A 22,420-nucleotide genomic window follows, 5' to 3' on the forward strand; every position below is an offset into this window, starting at 1 on the left:
ATTTCCTTCCATGTGAACTGCCTGTTCTTGGCTTTTGCCAATTTGTTGTTGTTTGGCTTTTTCTCTGCTTCTTATTGATTTATAGAGCTCTTTGTATATAAAGGAATTTGGCTCCTTGTCATATGTGTTACAAATGTATTTCCCAATTTATCTTTCAAATCGTTTATATGTTTTTCTGTCCAGCAGTCTTAAATTATGTAATTAAATTAATCATTCTTTTCCTTTATGGCTTTTAAGTTTGAAGATCATGCTTCAAAAGTTGTTTCTAGGTGGGTTTGATTTAAATCATGTACTGGAAGTATTTTTGCCAAAAAGATTCAACTGTGGATGTAAGAAATAGAAAGGATCTTGGAGGTTGCATAATTCAACTTCTCATATCTATAAAATTTTTCTTTGCAGAGGAAACAGAATTTAGCCCAAATGAAGGGAATGAACTCTGAAGATCTCATAGCAAGCTAGTGGTAAAAATTACACTGAAACTCTGGGCTCCTCCTGATACCTATTCCAGTGATCAATTTAGTTTAACCAGATTTTTTTTCATAAAGACTTTTCTTACTTAAAAAAAAACACATATTTAAGCAACTTAGACATAAGTTCATTTTTAGGAAAGTATACAACAAATGACTTCTTAGAGGGTGCAGTTAATTTTCAACTGACCAATTCATGTTTCTTATAATGTGATGTTATCTTCTGCAGATTCAGGTTCCTACCTATCTTTTTTGCCATGCCTGTTTGCCTAGGAGAAAGCAGCTGAAGCTTTCTTCCAGGAGGAAGCTGAGGGGAGTTAAGCTCCTTTTGCTAGGACCATACCAACCCAGCTTTCTGCAAGCTGTGTTAATTTGTTTTCTCATTCATTCATTCATTCATTCATTCATAGATTCAGTAAATATTTGGCAAGCAGTGTAAGAGCCAAGTCATGTTTTAGGCATTGGGGATAGGACAGTGAAAACAAAGTCCCTGCTACTCTCAAAGAATTGATAAATAAGCGAACCATCACAACAGGCCCTGGTCCTGTTTTTAAGGCTAAATGTCTGGTGCTTCTGATTTTATGATCACAAAATGTTTAGCTCTAGTCTCATCCTCCTTCAGAGATGGGGCATTATTAAACCAAGTACTCAAGAGTTAGTCATTTGGAGACCAAGTCATGTAATCTGAGACAGCTAGTGCCAGGATTGAGGCAGCAGAAAGGAGTGAGCATATAGTCAGGAGTTACTGTGTGTGGGCCCAGCTCTCTGATTCATGTCTAAGACACTTAGCTTTTCTTCCTCCTTTTGCTCATCTGAAGAATAGGGTTAATGAAAATCTCTACATATAGGGGTGTTGGGAGATTAAATAAAGTATTTCTAAGTTACTCTTTATCCACCTACCCTGCTGTTATTATAAACATCTAACATTATTTTTTGTTTTTATTATACTTGTTTCATGCACCTTCCCTAAAATGGAAGCCTTCTAAAGGCAGTCAGTGACTTTATTTGACTTGTTCATTGCTATATTCCTAGTCAGATTGTGTCTGGTTTATGATATTTCCTGAATACATTTTTCTTGACAAAATGGATGATAATGAATGTGAAGGTATTTTTAAATTAATGAAATTCTATACATATAACAGTTGTTAAAGATCTCTAATCCAACTCCCTTGTTTTATAGATCACCAAAGACAATTTGACATATTAGAAAGAATGCTGGAATAAGAATTAAAACCAGAATTCAAATTACAATTTTGCTATTTTGCAGCTTTTTCACTTTAGACAAGTTACTTAAACTCCCCAAGCTTTCCTTAACGCTAGTGCTCTCCTTGCAGTATGGCTATGAATATCTCATGAGAAAAATTCATGTATCTGTGTTTTATGAACTTAAAATGGTCTGCAAATTAAATTTTATAAGATGAGAAAACTGAGAGTCAGGAAGAAAAGGTGGTGACTGGTCCAAGGTTATGCAGCAATTTAGTGTCAGAATTTATAATGGTATCTCAGGGTCCCAATTTCTATTCCATTATACTTAGGCTGATTCCAGAGCAGATATAGAGGAGGAAAGTATATAACATCTAGGGATAAGATAAAGCAGATTCTCTATGGCCGAGTCTTTTCTCTTCATCATAATGGCAAAAGGGAACTAGGAAGATAATGTGTCAGAGACCAGATGATCACTCTGCAGAATGGAAAGAGTCGGTTCACTAAGTTGTACTATTTATCTATATTTATCTAACAATGACAGTTCCATCAAGTCTTTACAACTTCACTTTTACCTAGTTCAAAAAGATGCCAAGAATGACACGTTTTCTTCCTCAGGTTTTATCCTAAAATGCATTTCGTTAATTGGGTTTTAACTGTACTGTAGAGAGAGAATAAAATAAGAGTACATAAAGCAGTTATTCCCTATCTCTATTGAGAACAAAAGGAAAAAATAATCTGAGGGATTTAGATTAGATATAAGGAAAAACTTGTAGCCAGGATGCGAGCAGTACTGTGATCAAATGGATATTGTGGAATATATGGTATTTTTTACAGAGCTTTTGAAATTCCAACTGTGGCACTGTGGGTTAAGGATCTGGCATTGTTGCTACAGTGGCTCAGGACACTGCAGAGGTGCAGGGTTTAATCAGCACAGTAGGTTAAGGATCCAGCATTGCCATAGCTGTGGCTTAGGTCACAGCTGTGGTTCAGATTCAGTCCCTGTCCCAGGACTTTCCATATGCCATGGGTACAGCCAAAATAAATAAATTAAATTAAATTAAATTAAATTAAAGAGCTTTTTCTTCTTATATAAGTTAACAGTGTCTTAATTAGGAGTCAAATGTTGCTCAGGGTCCATCTTGGCCTTCAGATTAACATGCTACTTGAAAGGCAAAATTGGTTGTTTTCAGACTTTTTTATTTGGCTTAAGAGCAAGTAGAGGAGGAAAGAAAAAGGGAGGAGAGCTGAATAGGAAGTTCTTAGGCAGTGTCTGGGGTAGACACTGGAAATTAATCAATGGAGGGCACATGATGAATGGGAACAACATACATGCATGGATTATTTGTGGTATGAAACATAGGTGCTCTGAAAGTAAACCATACAAGTTGAGGACAAGATCATATTCTATGTAAGGGATGCAGAGTCATGAAGGGCTTCATGGAATAGGTGATGAGCTGAGAGTTGAGCTGTGGCAAGGAAGAGGAATGGTTGCAGGTAGGGTGAGGTCATTCCAGTTGGAGGGAATGGCAGTATAAGCAACAACACAGGGGTGTGAAAGAGCATGGTTAGATTGGAGAACTGAAATAGAGTAGTATTGCTGGAAGACCATCTGGAAAAGGTTGTGGAAGTGGCGAAAGAAAGAGCTGGAAATAAGCCTTGAAGCCATGCTTTGAATTGTATCCTGTAGGACAAATGGTTTTCAGTGCCTGCCCAAGAGGATAAGACATTTAATCAAATTAAATTAATTTTAATTAATTTTTAAATTAATTTAATAAAATTACACTTTCTCAGGTCTTTATCGCTTCAGATTCAGAGGACTCTAGGCTAAGTGGGGGTGGGACTAGATCTCTGTACTATCCAAAGGGGTGGGACTATCTGTTTCTTTATTTATTTTTGTCTTTTTATCTTGTCTAGGGCCACACCCATGGCATACAGAGGGTCCCAGGCTAGGGGTCTAATCAGAGCTTTAGACACTGGCCTATGCCAGAGCCACAGCAACGAAGGATCTGACCTCTGTTTGCAACCTACACCACAGCTCATGGCAATGCGGGATCCTTAACCAACCCACTGAGCAAGGCCAGGGATCAAACCTGCAACCCCATGGTTCCTAGTCGGATTTGTTAACCACTGGCCACGATGGGAACTCTGGGGTGGGACTATCTATATTGTCCCTCACTATCCACAGGAGAAGAGTTCCTGGACCCCTGTGGATACTAGAATTCACAGAGCTGAAGTCTCTTATATGAAATGGTGTAGTATTTGCATATAACCTATTCACATCCTCCTGTATACTTTAAATCACCTATAGATTGCTTATAATACCTAGTGCAATGTAAATGCTATGTAAATAGTTGCCAGTGTACAGAAAATTCAAGTTTTGTTTTTTGGAACTTTCTGAATTTTTTTTAATAAATATTTTTGAACTGTGGTTGGTTGAATCCATGAATGAAGAACTTGCAGGTACGGAGGGCCAACTGTATTGCTAAGTAGCTCCTTAAGGGATTATGATGCATCAGCGAATTAAGACACTACTGTAAACCATGGGAAGTTTTAAGAGCTTTTAAGGAGAAGAGTTAGAGAAGCCAATGTTTTAGATAGGATTCCTCTGGGATTTTGAATAATTTATGGATTGGAGAGGACCAGATAAGAAGGAGAGACTTGAATAAGAGAGTTGCTGTTATTTTGAAGGTAAGAGTTTGTGTGTGTGTATTTATGTGTATGGGGGAACTATTTAGGTAGTAAAATTAACAGATAATAGTCCCTGATTGGCTAGTGATGATATGAGGGATACATTGAGGAAATGTTTTAAATCAAGTCTAGGTGACTTGTGGAATTTTCGGTTGGATCATGGGAGACTACCCTCCATTGTGAGAAACTGTGGTTTAATAGTTTATCTTGGAGTCAAAGAGACCTGAGTTCAAATCTTGCAGCCATGATTTACTGTCTATGGGTCTTGGACAGAATACTTAAGGTTTCTGGACCTCAGTGTTCTTTTCTATAAAATGGGGCTGAGGATGTATACCTCATTCATTTGTGGTAAAAATTAAATGAGATTAAGTTATGTAGAGTGTAGTATGGTAGCTAGGACTTATAGGTAAGTGTTAGTTATTATTGTGCTGGATGTTGGGATGTGTACTGGAATGAGGTGGGGTAGGGGATTTTTAATTTCTATCAATGACTCCTCTCCCTACTGTCAATATCATTATCTTATGTTGGGGAGCAAAGCACTTTCCCAAATGTCAAGTTAATACCTGGCTTTGTTTTGCCTTGGGGCATACTTTGCTGTTTGTATGTTTAAGAGAGTAGAATAAACCCTGTTGCTATTGAATATCTCGATGAGACTGTTTTCCTAACTCCTGTAGGTTCTTTGGGCCAACACAAAATGTCTAAGCTTGGATTTCCTGGTTGTGGGCTGAGCTTGGAATCTCATCAGCATTTCATTGCTACCTATCTTGTATCTTCTTTCATGGTGCTATCTTCCTTCTTTGAGTTTCTGAAGCCCTCAGACATGTCACAGAACATTTTCATATTTCTTAAAATTGTGTTTTCCTTTCCCTGGACAAAGTCGCGAAAAGAGTTTAAAGATAAAGTTATATCTTTCATGAGCTTTGCATAAAGGATTGCAGTGGCTGCTGCTTTTCTTCCTTAACCAGAAGTACCTGGCAGATGAGGAGGCAGTATGGTGTATTTCAGAGCTTGTTGGATGGGAAGTCAGATGCCCTGGACTCTAGTCCCAATAAGAAGTTGGGGCAGCATGAGTAAATCAGGGAGAAAAAACTATTTATTTTATGTGTGCCAGGCTTGACACCTGATTCATTTGTTACAAAACTTCTTTGAGGCTGGTATATTATTTTTCCCAGACAAGACATAGGATGGGGGACAGCAATATGTGTATCTTTGTATCTTTAATGTATTCTAAGGGCCTCTCCCAGTGTCTACCACATATTAGGGCACTCAATAAATTTTTTTTTCTCATTTCTCTCTAGCAAGAGGGTGGTTCCATAATGGATGAGATCCATTTTGGTGGCTGCTATACTGTTTAATGCTATTACTATCTTTTCAAAGGGTCCTGGAATATATATTAGCTATATGACTGTTTATATTGGTCATTATATATATTTTCATAGGTTAACTATTCTAGAGCCTAAGCCCTGTGATAACTTAGTGTTAGTAGAAAGATTGTTCTATGATGGAACTTTGGCATAGGAATCATAACTTCTGGGTTCTAGTCTCAGGTCTATCTCTGAAAATCTGTTTCTCCAGGCCAATTATCAGTACTTCTCTGGGCCCCCAATATTCTTCTTGAACAATAAGGGAGTTAAACTACATCAGAGAGTTTCAGCCTTCATAGTACGTTAAATTCAGTTCGAGAACTTTGAAAAAAATTGGATTCTTGGGCCCTACTCAAATCAAAATTGGGAGAGGGGAAATGCAATGATGTTTTATGAAAATTCTCTTAGTGACTTTACTGTGCACCCAAGGGTAGGAAAGATTGGATTATATAATCTCTGAGGAACATTCAACCCTGACAGTCAATGAGAGGCAATGCCATATAGAAAGCATGGCGGACAAAGTAGAGGTCATATATGCACTCAAGTCCTGATTCTGCTACCATACTAGCTGTATGATCCTCTCTTTTTTTTGGTTTTTTTTTTTTTTTTAGGGCCCCACATGCAGCATATGGAAGTTGCAAGGCTGGGGTCAAATTGGAGCTGCAGCTGCTAGCCTATGCCACAGCCATAGCAAAATGGGATCTGAGATGCATCTATGACTTACATCACAGTAGCTGTATGATCTTGAAGAAAGTGCTCAATGCCTCTGGTTCTTCATTGTAAAATAGATATTCTACACATCCTGCAGTAGTAGTTGTAGAGAGTATGGGCTTTCAATAATGTTTAACACATACTGTGCCTTCAGTAAATAATCTTTTCAGTATCAGAAGTTCAAATGGAGGATATAAGGAAAATATTGGTTCAGTAAGATTAAACAGGTAAATTAAAATCAAGTTGTTTTCTCATTTCCTGCTTTCTCGGCAATGTGTTCCGGAAACAAAGAATGTGGAAACAGTTCTCAACCCTCGAATCTGATGACACTGCAGAAAGGAATCTGGCTAGTTCTGTGGCCATTTGGCTCTGACGGCTCAGAAGCCATTGGAAAAATTTTGGCTCACAGAATACAGCAGATGTGGCTTGGGAGACGCAAAGACATGATTGTAACAGGGAATCATCTGTTCAGTCCCATTTCTGAGAGCGATTCTAGGGGAAAAGGACAGCTTTGCCATTTGAGGGGGCATGCTGATTAAAAAAAATGTCTTGCTGTCTTGGCATGTTTGTCAGTGATAAAATCTACAGGAAAATGGAAATCACCAGTAGGCCTATATGCATAGTGACATATATTCTTCTATTCATCATTGTGTATTGTGCAAAGCAGGTTTGAGGTTTGACTATGCCTCAGAGACACGGCATCTGACCTATTCTAGAGTAAATGTTTGACAAGTATGTAAAACATCTATCTTGATTAGTAATAGGATTTAGTACATGGTGGGCTTTACTCCCTAAACCCCTCAGGCAAAACACAATTTTCTGTTTCTACAGTAATCATCAGCTTGGCCCTTTTTGTAATATTTCTCTTGCTAACCTTGCATTAACCATTTGGGCACTTGTCATATCCCAAAATGAACCCATGAAATCTCCTGGAGGCTAGGGACCATGTCTTTCTCAGCTTTACTTAACTGCCATAGAACAGAGCCATCTCTTCATAATGTATGAATGGTATGATTTTTAAATGGGTGAATGAGGAGGATAAGCAACCTCTCTTCTTCTTGCCTTAATTATGTATGATGAAGATTAATGTGTGTGTGTTGGGGGAGGAGTGATTCTTGTATCACACAAAATATAACCTGACTTGGAAAATAAGGCTTCTAGAATTATAAAGTGAATGCTGCTATAAATCTCCTTTTTTGAAAAAATGAACAAACATACTAGCAAAAATTGTGAAAATCAATTTGCCCACAACTCTGGAAAGGAAACAAAGGCTTGCAACAAAGCTGATGAGCATTTATTAAAGAAAAACTGTTGTATATTCTCTGATCACAATGGAAGTAATTAGAAATCAATAACAGAATAAAATTTTTGAAATTCACAAATGTGTAGAATTAATGAAATCCTAAATAAGCTATGGATCAAAGAAAAAAATTGTATGAAAAAACACTCGAGATTAATAAAAAATTGTAATATAGCAAATCCAATGGGATATAGATAAGCTAAAGTAATACTTAAAGGGAAATTTATGGATATAAGTGCCTATTTTATAGACTGAATATTTATATCCCCACCCAAGCTCATATGGTGAAATCTAATGGCAAATATGATGGTATTAGGAATTGAGGCTGTTAGGAGGTACTTAGAATATGAGGGTGGCACCCTCATGAGTAGAATTAGACCTCTTGTAAAAGAGGCCAGAAAGCTTGCCCTAAAAAAATAAAACTGGAAGTCTGCAAACTGGAAGAGGACATGCATTCAACAAGGCTGGGCTCCTGATCTCAGACTTCACATCTCCAACTGTGAAGAATAAATTTCTGTTGTTTATAAGCCACTTAGTCTGAGCTATTTTGTTATACCAGCCAGGATAGACTAAGATGTCTATATTAAAAAACAGGAAAAATCTTAATTACTTAATCTCCCACTTTAGGAAATTAGAAAAAGAAGAACAAAGTAAAAGTAGTGAGAAAGATTAATAAAGTTTAGAGTAGAAATAAATTAAATATACAAGAGAAAAAAATCAATAGAATCAATGAAATCAAAAGTTCTTTGAACAAAATTGACAAACTGTTAAATTACTATGAGAAAAAAGAGAATTCACGTGATAAAATTGGCAATGAAAGTAGGGACATCACTACCAACCTTAAAAAATAAAAGAAGATTTAAGGCGAACACTATGAACAACTGTATCAAAAAAATTACATAACCTAGATGAAATGGAAAACACCCAGGAAGACATAAACTATCCACACTGACTCAGAAAGAAATAGAAAATCTGAATATTTCTATAACAAGTAAATAGAGTGAATTACTATAAAGAATCTTCTGATAAAGAGAATCTCAGATCCAGATGTCTTCACTGAATTCTATCAAACATTTAAAATAGACTTGTGGTTTCTCAGGGGAAGGGGAAGGGAGTGGGATGGATTGGGAGCTTGGGGTTAATAGATGCAAACTATTGTTTTTGGAATGGATTAACAATGAGATCCTGTTGTTTAGCACTGAGAACTCCATCTAGATACTTACAATGGAGCATGAAAATGGAATGTGTAACTGAGTCCCCATGCTGTACAGTAGAAAAAGAAATTGCATTGGGGGAAATAGCAATAAAATAAATAAATAAATTTCCCATTAATAATAATAAATAAAGCTCATTTAAAAAGAAAAAAAATAATTAACCAGTCTTTCACAAACTCTTCTAAAAAATAGAAGTGAAAACCAGTTCCCAAATCCTGTGTTTCTCCAAGAACAAAGATATCATTTGTGCATGCGTACACACACACACACACACACACACACACAAACTAGAGACCAATTATCACTTTTTGAATATATAATTTTTTAAAAATCCAAAAAAATGATAACTAGCAACAAACAATGACAAGTAGGATTTATATTAAGAATGTAATCTTGAGACTTATCTCCGGAAGGTAAGGTTGGAAAATCTGCTAATAAATATAATGTACCATATTTAAGAGAATAAAGGCTCTATCAACATCTCAATAGATGTAGGAAAAAATGGCAAAATCTCTAACACTCTTTTATGATTAAAACACTTAACAAACCAGAAAAAGGAGAGCACCTACTTTAACTGATAATGAATGTCTATGGAAAAAAAAAAAAACACAGCTAAGATCATATTTTAGGGTGAAAGAATGAAAGCATCCCCTGTAAGATCAAAAATAAGACAAGAATGTCCACTCTCACCATTTCTATTCACCATTATATTGCAGGTTCTAACCAGGGAAATTTGACAAGAAAAAAAAAGTAAAAGGCATCTAGATTGTAAAGGAAGAAAGAAAAGCATCTTTATTCATGATGACAGATTTCTAGAAACATACAACCTGCCAAGACTGAATCAAGAAGAAACATACAATTTGATCATACTGATGACTAGAAGTGAAATCGTATTTGTAGTAATAAAAAATTCCCAGCAAACAAAATTTCATAATTGGAAGGCTTTATAGGTGAATTCTACCAAACATATAAAAAAAGTAATATGTATACATCTCAAACAAGTCCAAAAAATTAAGCAGGATAGAAGACACATAAATTTATTCTAGGAGGCCACCTTTATACTGATACCAAAACCAGACAAAGACACTACAAAAATATTATTGGTCAATATCTTTGATGAGTATAGATACAAAAATTCTCAACAATATATTAGCAAACTGAATCCAACAATGTATAAAATGGATCATACATCATGATCAAGTTGGATTTATTCCAGGGTCACAAAGATAGTTCAACCTTCACAAATCAATCAACATTAAGAAAGCAAAAAGAGGAATAAAAATCATGTGATCATCTCAATAGATGCAGGAAAACATGTGAAAATATTCAACATCCATTCATGATAAAAAAAAAACTCTCATCAAATTGTGATTAGAGAGAAAATATCATAACAATGTAAAGTCATTTACAGCAATCCCATAACAGTCATTGTATTCAACAATGAAAAGCTGAAAGCCTTCTTGCTAAATTCAGGAAAAATACAGGATTCCCACTCTTATCACTTCTAATTAACATAATATTTGAAGTCCTAGCCTCAGAAATCAGAGCAAAAAAAGAAAAAAATTTTTGAAAAAATTTTCACAATTGGAAAGGAAGAGGTAAACTCACTACCATTTGCAGATGACTTGATTCTGTATACAGGGACCACTTAACTCTCCACCCTAAAACTGTTAAAACTACAAAATTAATTTAGCAAGATTCTAGTATATAAGATTAATATACAGAAATGTTTTGGGTTTCTGTATACTAATGATGAAATATCAGAATTTTTAAAAATATTACTTAAAATTGCATCCAAAAAAAAAAGCTAGGAATAAATATAATCAAAGGAGGTGAAGAAACTCTACTCTGAAAACTATAAAACATTGATGAAGGAATTTGAAAGTGGTACAAACAAATTAAAGAAAATCTCAGATTGGAAAAATTATTTTTTTTTTCTTTTTAGGGTCACACCTGTAGCATATGTAAGTTCCTAGGCTAGGGGTCGAATCAGAGCTGCAGTTGCCATCTGTGTTTGCAATCTACACCACAGGTCATGGCAATGCCAGATCCTTAACCCACTGAGCAAAGTCAGGGATCAAACCTGCATCCTCCTAGACACTAGTTGGATTTGTTTCTGCTGTACCACAATGGGAAATCCTGGAAGAATTAATATTGTTAAAATGTCCATACTACCCTAATGCAATCCTATCAAAATATCCATGATATTTTTCATAGAACTGAAACAAACAATTCTAAAATTCATATGGAACCACAAAAGTCCCCTAATTTCCAAAGGAACCTTGAGAAAAAAGAACACAGCTGAAGGTATTACCCTCTCAGGCTTCAGACTATACTATAAAGCTACCATAATCAGAACAGCATGGTACTATCACAAAAACAGACATGTAGACCAAAGGGACAGCATAGAGAACCCAGAAATGGACCCAGACACCTATGGTCAATTAATCTTTGACATAAGAGGCAAGAACATACAGTGGAGGAAAGATAGATAGTCTCTTCAATAACTGGTGCTGGGAAAATCAGACAGATATAAAATAATGATTCAAACATTCCTTCACACCATATACAAAAATAAAGCAAAAATGGTCTAAAAACATAAATGTCATCATCAATGATGATAAAAATCCTAGCAACAGTGGTTGCCTATGAGGGTAGGAATCAACTGGGAAGGAGAACTCTCTGTGGCAGCAGAAATGCTCTGCATGCATCTTGATTGGGATGGTAGTTACATGGGTGTATGTATTTGTCAAAACTTACAGAATTGTATACTTGTGGTTAGTGAATTTTTCTGTGTAAATTTTACTTCAATAAAAAAAGTTGTGGCATAAACAAATAAAACCCTAAATGTAAGAATGGAAACCATAAAACTCCTAGAAGGGATCATAAGCAGGACACGCTTGACATAAAACATAGCAGTGTTTTTTTGGATGTCTCACAAGGCAAAAGAAATACAATTAAAAATAAACAAATGGGATCTAATAAACATAAAAACCTTTCACATAGCAAGGGAAACCATCAACAAAACGAAAAGATAACTCACAGAATGGAGAAAATATTTGAAAATGATGTTACTTACAGGGAGTTAATATCCAGAATAAATGAACAGCTCAAACAACTCAGTATTTAAAAAATCAGAAATGTGTAAAAGACCTGAATGGACATTCTTCCAGAGAAGAAATATAAGTTGCTAACAGGCAAAAAAAAATGATGCTCAACATCTTTAATTATTAGAGGAATCCATATGAAAACAATGAGATATCTCCTCACACCTCTCAGAATGGCTACGATGTAAAAATCTATAAGTAACAATTATTGGAGAGATTGGGAAGAAAAGGGAACCCCATACACGTTGGTGGAAATGTAAACTGGTGCATTCCCTATGGTTAACAGTATGGAATTTCCTTGAAAAGCTAAAAATATGACTACTATATGATTCATAAATTCCACTCCTGGGTATGTATCCAGAAAAAATAAATGGACACTAATTCAAAAAGATGCATGCATCCCAGTGTTCAGAACATTACTATTTACAGTAGCCAAAATGTGGAAATAACCCAAGTTCCTGCCAATAGACGATTTGATAAGAAGATGTGATACACACACACACACAGGAATTAATATTCAGCCAAAAAAGAATGAAATTCTGTCATTTGAAGCAGCGTGAATGGTCCTAGACTATGTCGTGCTCAGGGAAATAAGTCATACAAAGGAAGACAATAAGTGTATGACATCACTTATATGTGGAATCTAAAATATAATACAAATGAGTGTATATGCAAAACAGAAACAAACTCACTGATAATAGGAAATAAACTTGTGGTTACCAAAGAAGGGAGGGACAATGAGTAGTATGAGATTAATCAATACAAACTACTATGTTTAATGGATAATCAACAAGGATATACTGTAAAGCACAGGGAATTATAGCCATTATCTTGTAAATAATATATAATAGAGAATAATCTGTAAAAATACTGAGTCACTATGCTGTACACTTGAAACTAATTTGCATTGATTGATTTGCAAATATTGAACCATCCTTGTCTCCAGGGGGTAAATCTCACTTGATCATTGTATCAATTCTTTTAGTGAATTGTTGAATTTGGCTTGGTAATATTTTATTGAGTATTTTTGCATTTTATGTTCATCAGAGATATTGGTGGGTAATTTTCTTCTTTTGTGATATCTTTGGCTGATTCTGGTATACAGGTGATGCTGGCTTCATACAATGTGTTTGGAAGCATACCTTTCGCATTTTTTTGGAATGTTTGAGAAAGATAAGTATTAAATCTTCTCCAACTGATTTGTAGAATTCACCTGTGAAGCTGTCTGGTGCTGGACTTTTCCTTGTAGGGATTGTTGTATTACAGATTCAATTTCATTATTGATAATTGGTCTGGTGTTTTATATTTCTTCATGATTCAGTCTTGGGAGATTACATGTTTCTGGAACCTATCCGTTTATTCTAGGTTGCACATTTTATTGTACAATTTTTCATAGTAATCTTTTTTTCCCTGGTATTTTTGTGGTGTTAGTTGTAACTTCTTATTTATGTGGACCCTCTTTTCTTTTATCTTGATGAGTCCAGTTAAAGGTTTATAAATTTTATTTATCTTTGTAAAGAATGACCTCTTATTTTCATTGATATTTTCTCTTGTCTTTTTGTCTCTATTTTATTTATTCTGCTCTTTGCTTTGATGTGGGCCAATTTCTTTTTTGTTTGTTTTTGTGAGTTTTGTTGGTTTCTTCCTTTTTTTTTGTTTTTACTGCCATGCCTGTGGCATATGGATGTTCCCAGGCAGCTGCAGCTGCCAGCCTACACTACAGCCACAGCAATGCGAGATCTGAACTGTTTCTGTGACTTACACCACAGCTCACCCATTGAGTGAGGCCATGGATCAAACCTGCAATCTCATGGATACTAGTTGAGTTCGTTACTGCTAAGGCACAATGGGAACTCCCTGTTCTTTTTTTAATTATTTCTTTCCTTATACTAATTTTGACTTTTCTTTGTTTTTCCTCTTCTAGATATTTTAGGTGTAAGTTTTGGTTGTTTATTTGATGTTTTACTTGCTTTCATGATTTAGGCTTCTATTTCTATCACTATAAAATTTTCCCTGCAAAGTAATTTTGCTGCATCCTATTGATTTTGGATCATTGCATTTTCATTTTCATTTTTCTTAAGGTATTTTTAATTCCCTCTTTAATTTTTTTCATTGACCCATTGCTTGTTTAGTAGTATATTTTTAGGCATCATATATTTGTTTTTTTCCAGTTTTTTTTCTTGTAGATTATTTCTAGCCTCGTACTATTGTGGTCCGAAAAGATTTTTATATGATTTCAGTCCTCTTAATTTATTGAACCTTGTTTTATGGCTCAGAATGTGATATTTCCTGAGGAATGTTCCATGTGCACTTGAAAAGAAAGTGTATTCTGCTTATTTTGGGTAATATATATAGAACCTATTAAGTGCACCTAATCTAACTTGTCCTTTCTGGCCACAGTTTCCTTACTGATTTTCTGTCTGTATGATATTTTCATTGATGTATGTGGGGTGTAAAATTCTTCTACTATTACTGTGTTCCAGTCAATTTCTATCTTTATGTTTGTTAATATTTGATTTATGTAGTTATATGCTCTTATGTTGGGTGCATATATACTTAAAATTGTTATAGTTTCTTGTTGGATTTATCATCATTTACTGTCCTTAGTTTTCTCTTGTTACATTTTTTAATACCTATTTTGTTTGATGTCATTATTGCTACTCCAGCTTTCTTTTCATTTTATTTGCATATAAATACCTTTGACCATCTCCTCACTTCCAGTCTGTGTATGTCTTTCAATCTGGAATCTATTTATAGGCAGCATATATATGTCTTGTGTTTTTAATGTATTCACTCACTCTGTCTTTGTTTGGTGCATGTAGCTCCAGTTACATTTAAGATAATTTAAGTTAACTTATTGCCCTTTTGTTAATTGTTTTTTGTCCTTTTTTATCCTCCTTTTCCTCCTTCTCCTCTGCCACCACCACCTTTGCCTCCTCCTCCTCCTTCTCCGCCTCCTTTCCTCTTCTTCTCTCTTCCTTTGAGATTTGATGACTTTCTTTAGTGTTATACTTGGATATATTTCTCTTTTGTGTGTGCGTGTGTACTCTAGGTTTGGGAATTTGGACACATTCTAACAACCCTGCGTTTTTATCCACCCAAACATTTAATGTTTTTTAATCATATTTTACATCTTTTAGTTTTGTGTATTCCTTAACTACTTATTGGAGATATAAACAATTTTACTACTTTTGTCTTTTAACTTTCCTGTGAGTTTTATATGTGGTTAATCTATGACCTTCATTGTATGTTTGAGCTTACCAATATAATTTTTTCTTTCATACTTTTCCTATTTCTTGTTATGTTTTTTTCTTTTCCACTTATAGAAGTCCCTTTAATATCTCTTGTAATGTTGATTTAGTGGTAGTAAACTCTTTTTGCTTCTTTGTGCCAGTAAATCTCTTTATCTCTCCTTTAAAACTGAATTATAACCTTTTGGGGAGGGTATTCTTTGTGTGCGTTTTTCCCTTCACTGTTAATGTATTAACATTCAATTATGACCTGCAAAGTTTCTGCTGAAAAGTCATCTGATAGTCTTACGTTAGTATAACTGTTTTTTTCCTCTTGCTTCTAAGATTTTCTTCTTTATCTTTATTATCATTTTATTTGTGTGTCTTGGTGTAGACTTTTTGGGGTTCATCTTGTTTGGGACTGTTTGTTCTTTTCAGAACTGGGTGTCTATTTCCTTTGCTGGTTAGGGAAGTTTTTAGACATTATTTATTCAAATAAGTTACCTGCCTCTTTCTTTCCATCTTCTCCTTCTGAGATCCCTATAATGTGAATGGTAATACACTTGATGTTGTCCTAGAATTCTCTTAACTGTTCTCTCCTAATTTTTTTCCTATTTAGCCTAGACTATTACCACTACTCTGAATTTCTGTTTGTTGATCCATTCCTTTGTATCATATAATCTAGTGTTGATTCCTTCCAGTATGTTTTTTATTTCAATTATTGTACTCTTAGCTCTATTTGGTTCTTCTCTATATTTTCTATCTCTTTGTTAAAATTCTGTATTCATCCATTCTTCCAAGTTCATTGACAGCTTTATGATCATTAACTTGAACTCTTTTTTGGATAGATTGCTTATCTCCATTTTCTGAGGTTTTGTTTTGTTCTGTCATTTGGGATATAGCCCTCTGCCTCCTCATTTTGCCTAATTTTCTGTTTTTATTTCAACTTATTAGGTGTAGCAGTTACCTTTCCCAGTCTTGGAGAAATGATATTATGTAGGAGATGTTCCTTGAGGCCCAGGAGCACACTCCTCTCTGTTCACAAGAGATATATGCTCTAATGTTTCCCTCTTATATATGCATGTGCTCTTCTGTCGTGGAAGGACTGTAGGAACATTCGTGGGGTTGGTTACTGGCCTGGCTGGCTTCTGGACCCTCCCTTGTGCAATAGCTACTGGCCTGATGGTGGGTGGGGCTGAGTCCTGACTCTGCTGACTGTGTGGCCCAACAGTTCCTGGGGCTGGTACCAGCTCCCTGGTGGGCGGGTCCAGGTTCTGGTATGGCTAACTTCACATTCTGCAGGGTCTCAGGGCTGGTGCTGGCTTGCTGATGGGCAGGACCTGCCCTGGTGCAGCTGGCTTTGTGGCCTCAAGTATCTTAGTGCTGGTGCTGACTGGCTGATGTGTGGAGCTGGATCCTGGTGTGAGAAGATTTAACATTGTTAAGATGGTATTACTTTCTATGAATTCAAGGCCATCCCTATCAAAATCCCAGCTGGCTTCTCAGCAATGGAGTGAACTGCTTTACCTCCAAAATCTCATTGAAACTCCATAGCTGTCCTTTGAGTTCTATATTTCTTTACATGTTTTACAGACACAGAAACTAAAGCAACATTGACTTGTTCAAAGTCATTCTGTTAGAGAGTGGCAGAGATGAGCATGAAAACCAGATATTTTACCTGTGTAGCTTCCCAGTTCATCAAAAGGCATCATTAAAGTGAACTGAAGAGCTATAATGTAAGGTCAGATAATACCTTTAAAAGAAAACATGACTGTCAAATTTAGAATCTCGGACTGCCAAGGGAATCTCAGACTGCCAAGGGAAAAGAATCTACCAGCCTCATATCATTATTTTGCCAGTTTTTTTCACTGATATATCCCTCTTACCTCCAAAGTAGTAGGCATAAGTGGTCTGTAAGGAGAAAATAACTTTGAACTCTGATTTTTATCTTACAAATTCATGTAAAGTTTCATTATATTCTACAATGTGATTAATAAGAATGTATTTTAAATTACTCAACATCAGGAAAAATATGATGCTCTGTAAAGATGTTTGGTATTTTCCTAAATCCCTTCATTTTTGAAAAGTATAGAGGTATGTATGAAAATGATACACCTTTATACATCTAATCTTATTTTCCTTCCCTTTCCTGCTGTATTTACCTTTCCCTGAAATCACTCTATATCAAAGAAGGGTGGTCTTTTTTATTTTAAGAATATTAGACCTTTTTCTTTTTATGGCAAGACAGAAGGTAATGGCATCCTAGACTTAACAATGTAGTTACCACGTGGCAGGCATACAGGGAAGCACTTAACATTTGTTATTCAATATAATTCTCACAAAATATTGGGAGAGTAGAAAGTATTCCCACTCTCCAGATGAGAGAAGTCGAGCTCATAGAGCCTAATTACTGGGTCCATATTTCAGTGGTAGAGGCAGGGTTTTAACCCAGGTTTGGCTGGCCCCAAAGCCTAGCTGGATTTATATTCTCTCCCAAATGGGGAAAACTGGTGTGTAACTTTTGCATTTCACCCTGGTTGCACAGTCATTGAGAAACTTGCTTACATTAGTCAGACACCTTCATGTTGCTAAGGTATCCCTAAGTCTGAGAGACAGAGAAACACAGAAAGACACAGATAGATAAAGACAGAGAAAGAGAGGGAGACAGAGATTGAGAGAGAGAGAGAGACTGAGATTACAAGTGGCTGCTAAGTGTTTCTGACCCCAACTTCCTCATGGTTGAACTAGCCTTTATAAGCCTACAGCTTCTAGTAATCTATTTTTATATAATTAATTGTGAAAATACTGGAGAATAGCAAGTTGTGTTCTGGTTGTGAAAACTTCCAGTCTATGAGGCAAGTCTTTTACATCAGACTTCATAAAACTGAATGCCCAGTGTTGGGGTAAGTGAGCATATAACACAAGGGAGGTGGGAAGAAAAACAATGTTGCATGCAAATTCTGCATTTGCTTATTCTCAAATCAAACCTCTGCTGTGCTTGCAGTTAGAATGTTACTTAGAGAGATGTTAGAAACTTCTGAGGTTTTTCTTTTAAATTTTCTTTTATTGTGTTATATTATAGACATACAAAAGATTACGTGTAAGTTACTTATACAGCATAATAATGAAACAAGTCCTCATGAACTCTGATTAAATGGTAAGAACATTAACATAATTTTTTTGTTCACTAGTCTAATCCCACAGCCAGGAATGGTGCCTGATGTGTAGCAGATGCTTAATAAATATTTTTAATGAATGCATAAATCAATTTGCATCTCCCTTCATTATATCATTACCTCCACCCTCTCCTCAGGGATAATCATTATCCTATATTTGAAGTTTATTACTCCCCATCATTTTTACATTTTTACACATATATATTTCCAAATTACATGATTTTTTTGTTTCTTACCAAACTTTATGTAATGGAATTTTTTTATTTGCTATTATGACTTGTCTCTTATGCAACTTTAGCTTGTGAGATGCACCTGTTTGTAGCTGTACTCTGTTTCTTGTCATTGTTGAATTGGATTTTATTGAATGAGTATGATATAATTTATTTGTCCTTTCTCCTGTTAGTGGATGCTTATCATTTCTGCTGCTATAAACAAAGCTGCTACAACCATTTCAGCTTCCTGGTACAAATGTGTGTAAGTTTCTCTAGAATACAAACCTAAGAGAGCGACTGCAGTTGGAATTTTCTTTTCCAGTTCCAAAAGATCAGTCCATGAGTCAGAACTGCAATGTGTCCTTTGTTCACACTAGGCCAGGGTCAGTAGGAATGCTGTCCAAATCATTTTGCCAGAGAGAGGAGGAGGAGGTAGGCAGAGACTGGCCTAGTAAGGTCAGGAAATATCGGAGGCCTTTAGTCAAAGTGGATTGTAGTTATAAAAAATTCAGATTCTCAAATCACCATTATTTCTCCTACTCTTCCCCATCCTTTATAATTATTTTATGTAAGGTGTATTTTATTAAATTCGTATCTAATAAATGAAATGATTACTTTATTCAGTCTTTATGCATTGCTTATAAATTTGATTAAATATATATATATATTTTGCTGGGAGTACTGCAGTTATTAAATAATACATACTTCATCTTCTCATGTTCCTTTTTTTTCTGCCTTTTTGTCTTTTAGAGCTGCACTAGTGGCGTATGGAGGTTCCTAGGCTAGTGGTTGAATAGGAATCATGGCCTCCAGCCTACACCAGAGCCACAGCAACACGGAATCCAAGCTGCATCTGTGTCCTACACCACAGCTCACATCAATGCCAGTTCCTTAACCCACTGAGCAAGGCCAGGGATCGAACCTGCATCCTCATGGATGCTAGTCAGGCTCGTTAACCACTGAGCCATGACGGGAACTCCTCATGTTCTTATTTTTTTCTTTTTTTATCTTTATTCTTTTTATTATAGTTGATTTAAAATGTTCTGTCAATTTCTGCTGTGGAGCCAAGCTACCCAGTTATATAATTATATTGTTTTAAACATTTTAGTACTGTATTTTAAATATTAATGTGGATGAAAATTTCTATTTAAAAAATAGAAGAGGTCTTTCAAAAAAGACCTCTTGTTTACTTCAAGCAGGTTTTCTTTTTTTTAGCCAATATTTACTTTCAGTCTTGTAATAATAACTGTCACTACCATCATCATCTGATATATACATGTATACCTTTATACCCTTCAAAAACCATTTCTGCCTTTGAGGTGCTCTCATCTGTAACAATATGTACCCTGTTTTATTATATAATGTACTATGTGATTTGACAGTTCTTCACTTCCTATATTTTTCTCTACCAGATAGCAAGTTGCTTAGAGGCAAGGATAATATCTTGATTATCACTATACCCCTAGCATCTAGTCCTGTACTTGTTCCATAATGCTAGGTGCTAGGAGTTGAGTTACTCTCTCTAATCTAAAACTTTAATTTCAGAGTTCCCGTCGTGGCTCAGTGGTTAACGAATCCAACTAGGAACCATGAGATTGCAGGTTTGATTCCTGGCCTTGCTCAGTGGGTTAAGGATCCAGCATTTCCGTGAGCTGTGGTGTAGGTTGCAGACACGGCTTGGATCCCACATTGCTGTGTCTCTGGCTTAGGTAGGAAAGGTGAGGATTATGGGGAGAAAAAGTAGGACTCCAGAAATAGCTGCTGGATTTCCATATCAGCAGAACTTTATAAGTGCTTTCTGTTGAACTTGGGACTTGAATAAAGGCTAATATTTGTGTCTTAGAGATAAGTACTTGTCAAGTGTATCCTGAGTGAAAGCTTTCTTTGCTTTTGCCCTGCTAAGGATGCTTACTAGGGGTTGAGGGGAGGATAACCTTTCATACTTTGAGGATTCTGATGACTGTGTGGAGCAAAATAGCCAAGAAGCCATGGGTAGAAAGTGAAGGTGAGTAGTGAGAAGACAATACAGTAATGGAAATCATGTTAGATTTGGAGTCAGTTACTCCCAGAGCTTCGGATCACATAGTTTTGGGCTTCTCCTCTCTGAGCCTGATTTTTTTCATCTTATATAATTATAAGAAAAAATGTCTCACAGAGTTGTTTTGATGCGTTGAAATCATCAACACAATGAATAGGCTGCCATTAGAGCTTATTTTCCTTTCTTCCTTAATAAAAAGAAGTACTCATAATTACTAGTGGGTGAGAGAATGGGCAATTTTCACCTACCTTAGGCAGATTAACCCAGGAAGTCACTTAAGTTTTGTTTAATGATTAGATATAGAACATAGGAGAGATAAAAATGACCTTTGGGTGGTATGAACCATGTTCTATTTGTTTAAATTGAATAAATTACTATGGGGGACTGAGATCTACCCTCCGATTAAAGTTTTAGGATTTCTTTCTGGGCCTCTCCATCAGTTCACCTGGAAGGACACAGACACAGATCCTCTTAGAGATAGACAGTTAAACTAGGTGATCTTTGAAGCTCCATCCAAGCACAAAGAACATGAGTATTCTAATAGACAGATGTTGAGATGGCTACTTGAAAGATTTCCAGCATTATCGTGCATCATTTAATGATAAAAGCCTCATGCATAGGGGTTTTGTTACTTTATGTTATAGAATGAGGGTGGAGGATGACCATGTGATCTACACAGACTCCTAAGGAAAGTGAGGGAATGGAAAAAAGACCTAAGAAGACTGATCAAGATCCTTCACTTCTGTTATTAATTTCAAGAGCTTTTTACCCTTTTCTTTAATTTATACTTCCACACACCAAGAAGCTTAGTAGGATGGATGATATTATTCCTACTTATAGATGAGAGTGAGGCTCCAAGAACTAGAGCAAAGCACATCAACCTGCTTTGATGCTTAGTCTGGTTTTGGCATAGTTCTTCCTTTTGATAAGGTAAGGTTTGAATTCATGTCATTTAATACTCTAAAATTGTTTCCTGATCACCACCTTAAGTTAAATACCTTAACCTCAGGTTCCTGCCTTCACCCTTCCCTCATGTAGACAGTCTATAAGATGGCTGATTCCAGAGAACTTGTGAAATATCTTAGCAGATCCAAAGGGCTCTATCCACATGACAGAAACCCTACAAACATAATCCCTGGGAGAATTCCAAGGAAAATTCAGCTTCACACTGACTCAATTATAGCAGTAAATAATGATAATTTACATGTGCAGTTCACTCCTGAAGACATCAAACTTTTACCCTTCTATTTCTGCCAACTACTGACATGTGTTTCATTGTTCCTTTTTTCAGTTTGGAACCTACCAGGGACCATGTTCTCCCCATCGACTATTACTTTCCACCCCAGAAGACCTGCCTGATTTGTGGAGATGAAGCTTCTGGCTGTCACTATGGAGCTCTCACTTGTGGAAGCTGTAAAGTCTTCTTTAAAAGAGCTGCTGAAGGTAAAGAGTCTTGCACACCCACTTTCACTTCTCTTTCTCCTTTATCTTCTAAAGAGAGACACCAGTCTTCCAGGATGTAGGATTTTATTATCTCTAGGACAAGGTGACTAACAGTGCCTGCTCAAAGAAACTAAGAGCCTAATAAAGCTAGTTTTCATACTTGCTGGTCCCCTGGCTTTGGCAGCCTTGATAGTACAGGCAATGTAGATAATGAAGGTGGTCCCAGGCAGTGCTTGGACCTTGGCGGGTCCTAGGAATGAAGGA

General features: G+C 36.0%; 1 protein-coding gene across 1 annotated transcript in view; it reads left to right on the forward strand.

Annotated features, from left to right (window-relative positions):
• AR (androgen receptor) overlaps nucleotides 1–22,420 on the forward strand; it is a 194,866-nt gene that overhangs the window by 71,351 nt on the left and 101,095 nt on the right. Inside the window, exon 2 of the mRNA XM_047764936.1 lies at nucleotides 22,005–22,156. Within this exon, the coding sequence (XP_047620892.1) occupies nucleotides 22,005–22,156 (152 nt within the window). The remainder of the gene's footprint in view (nucleotides 1–22,004; nucleotides 22,157–22,420) is intronic.

Source organism: Phacochoerus africanus, chromosome X, assembly GCF_016906955.1.
Source record: "Phacochoerus africanus isolate WHEZ1 chromosome X, ROS_Pafr_v1, whole genome shotgun sequence".
NCBI classification, from domain to species: Eukaryota; Metazoa; Chordata; class Mammalia; order Artiodactyla; family Suidae; genus Phacochoerus; species Phacochoerus africanus.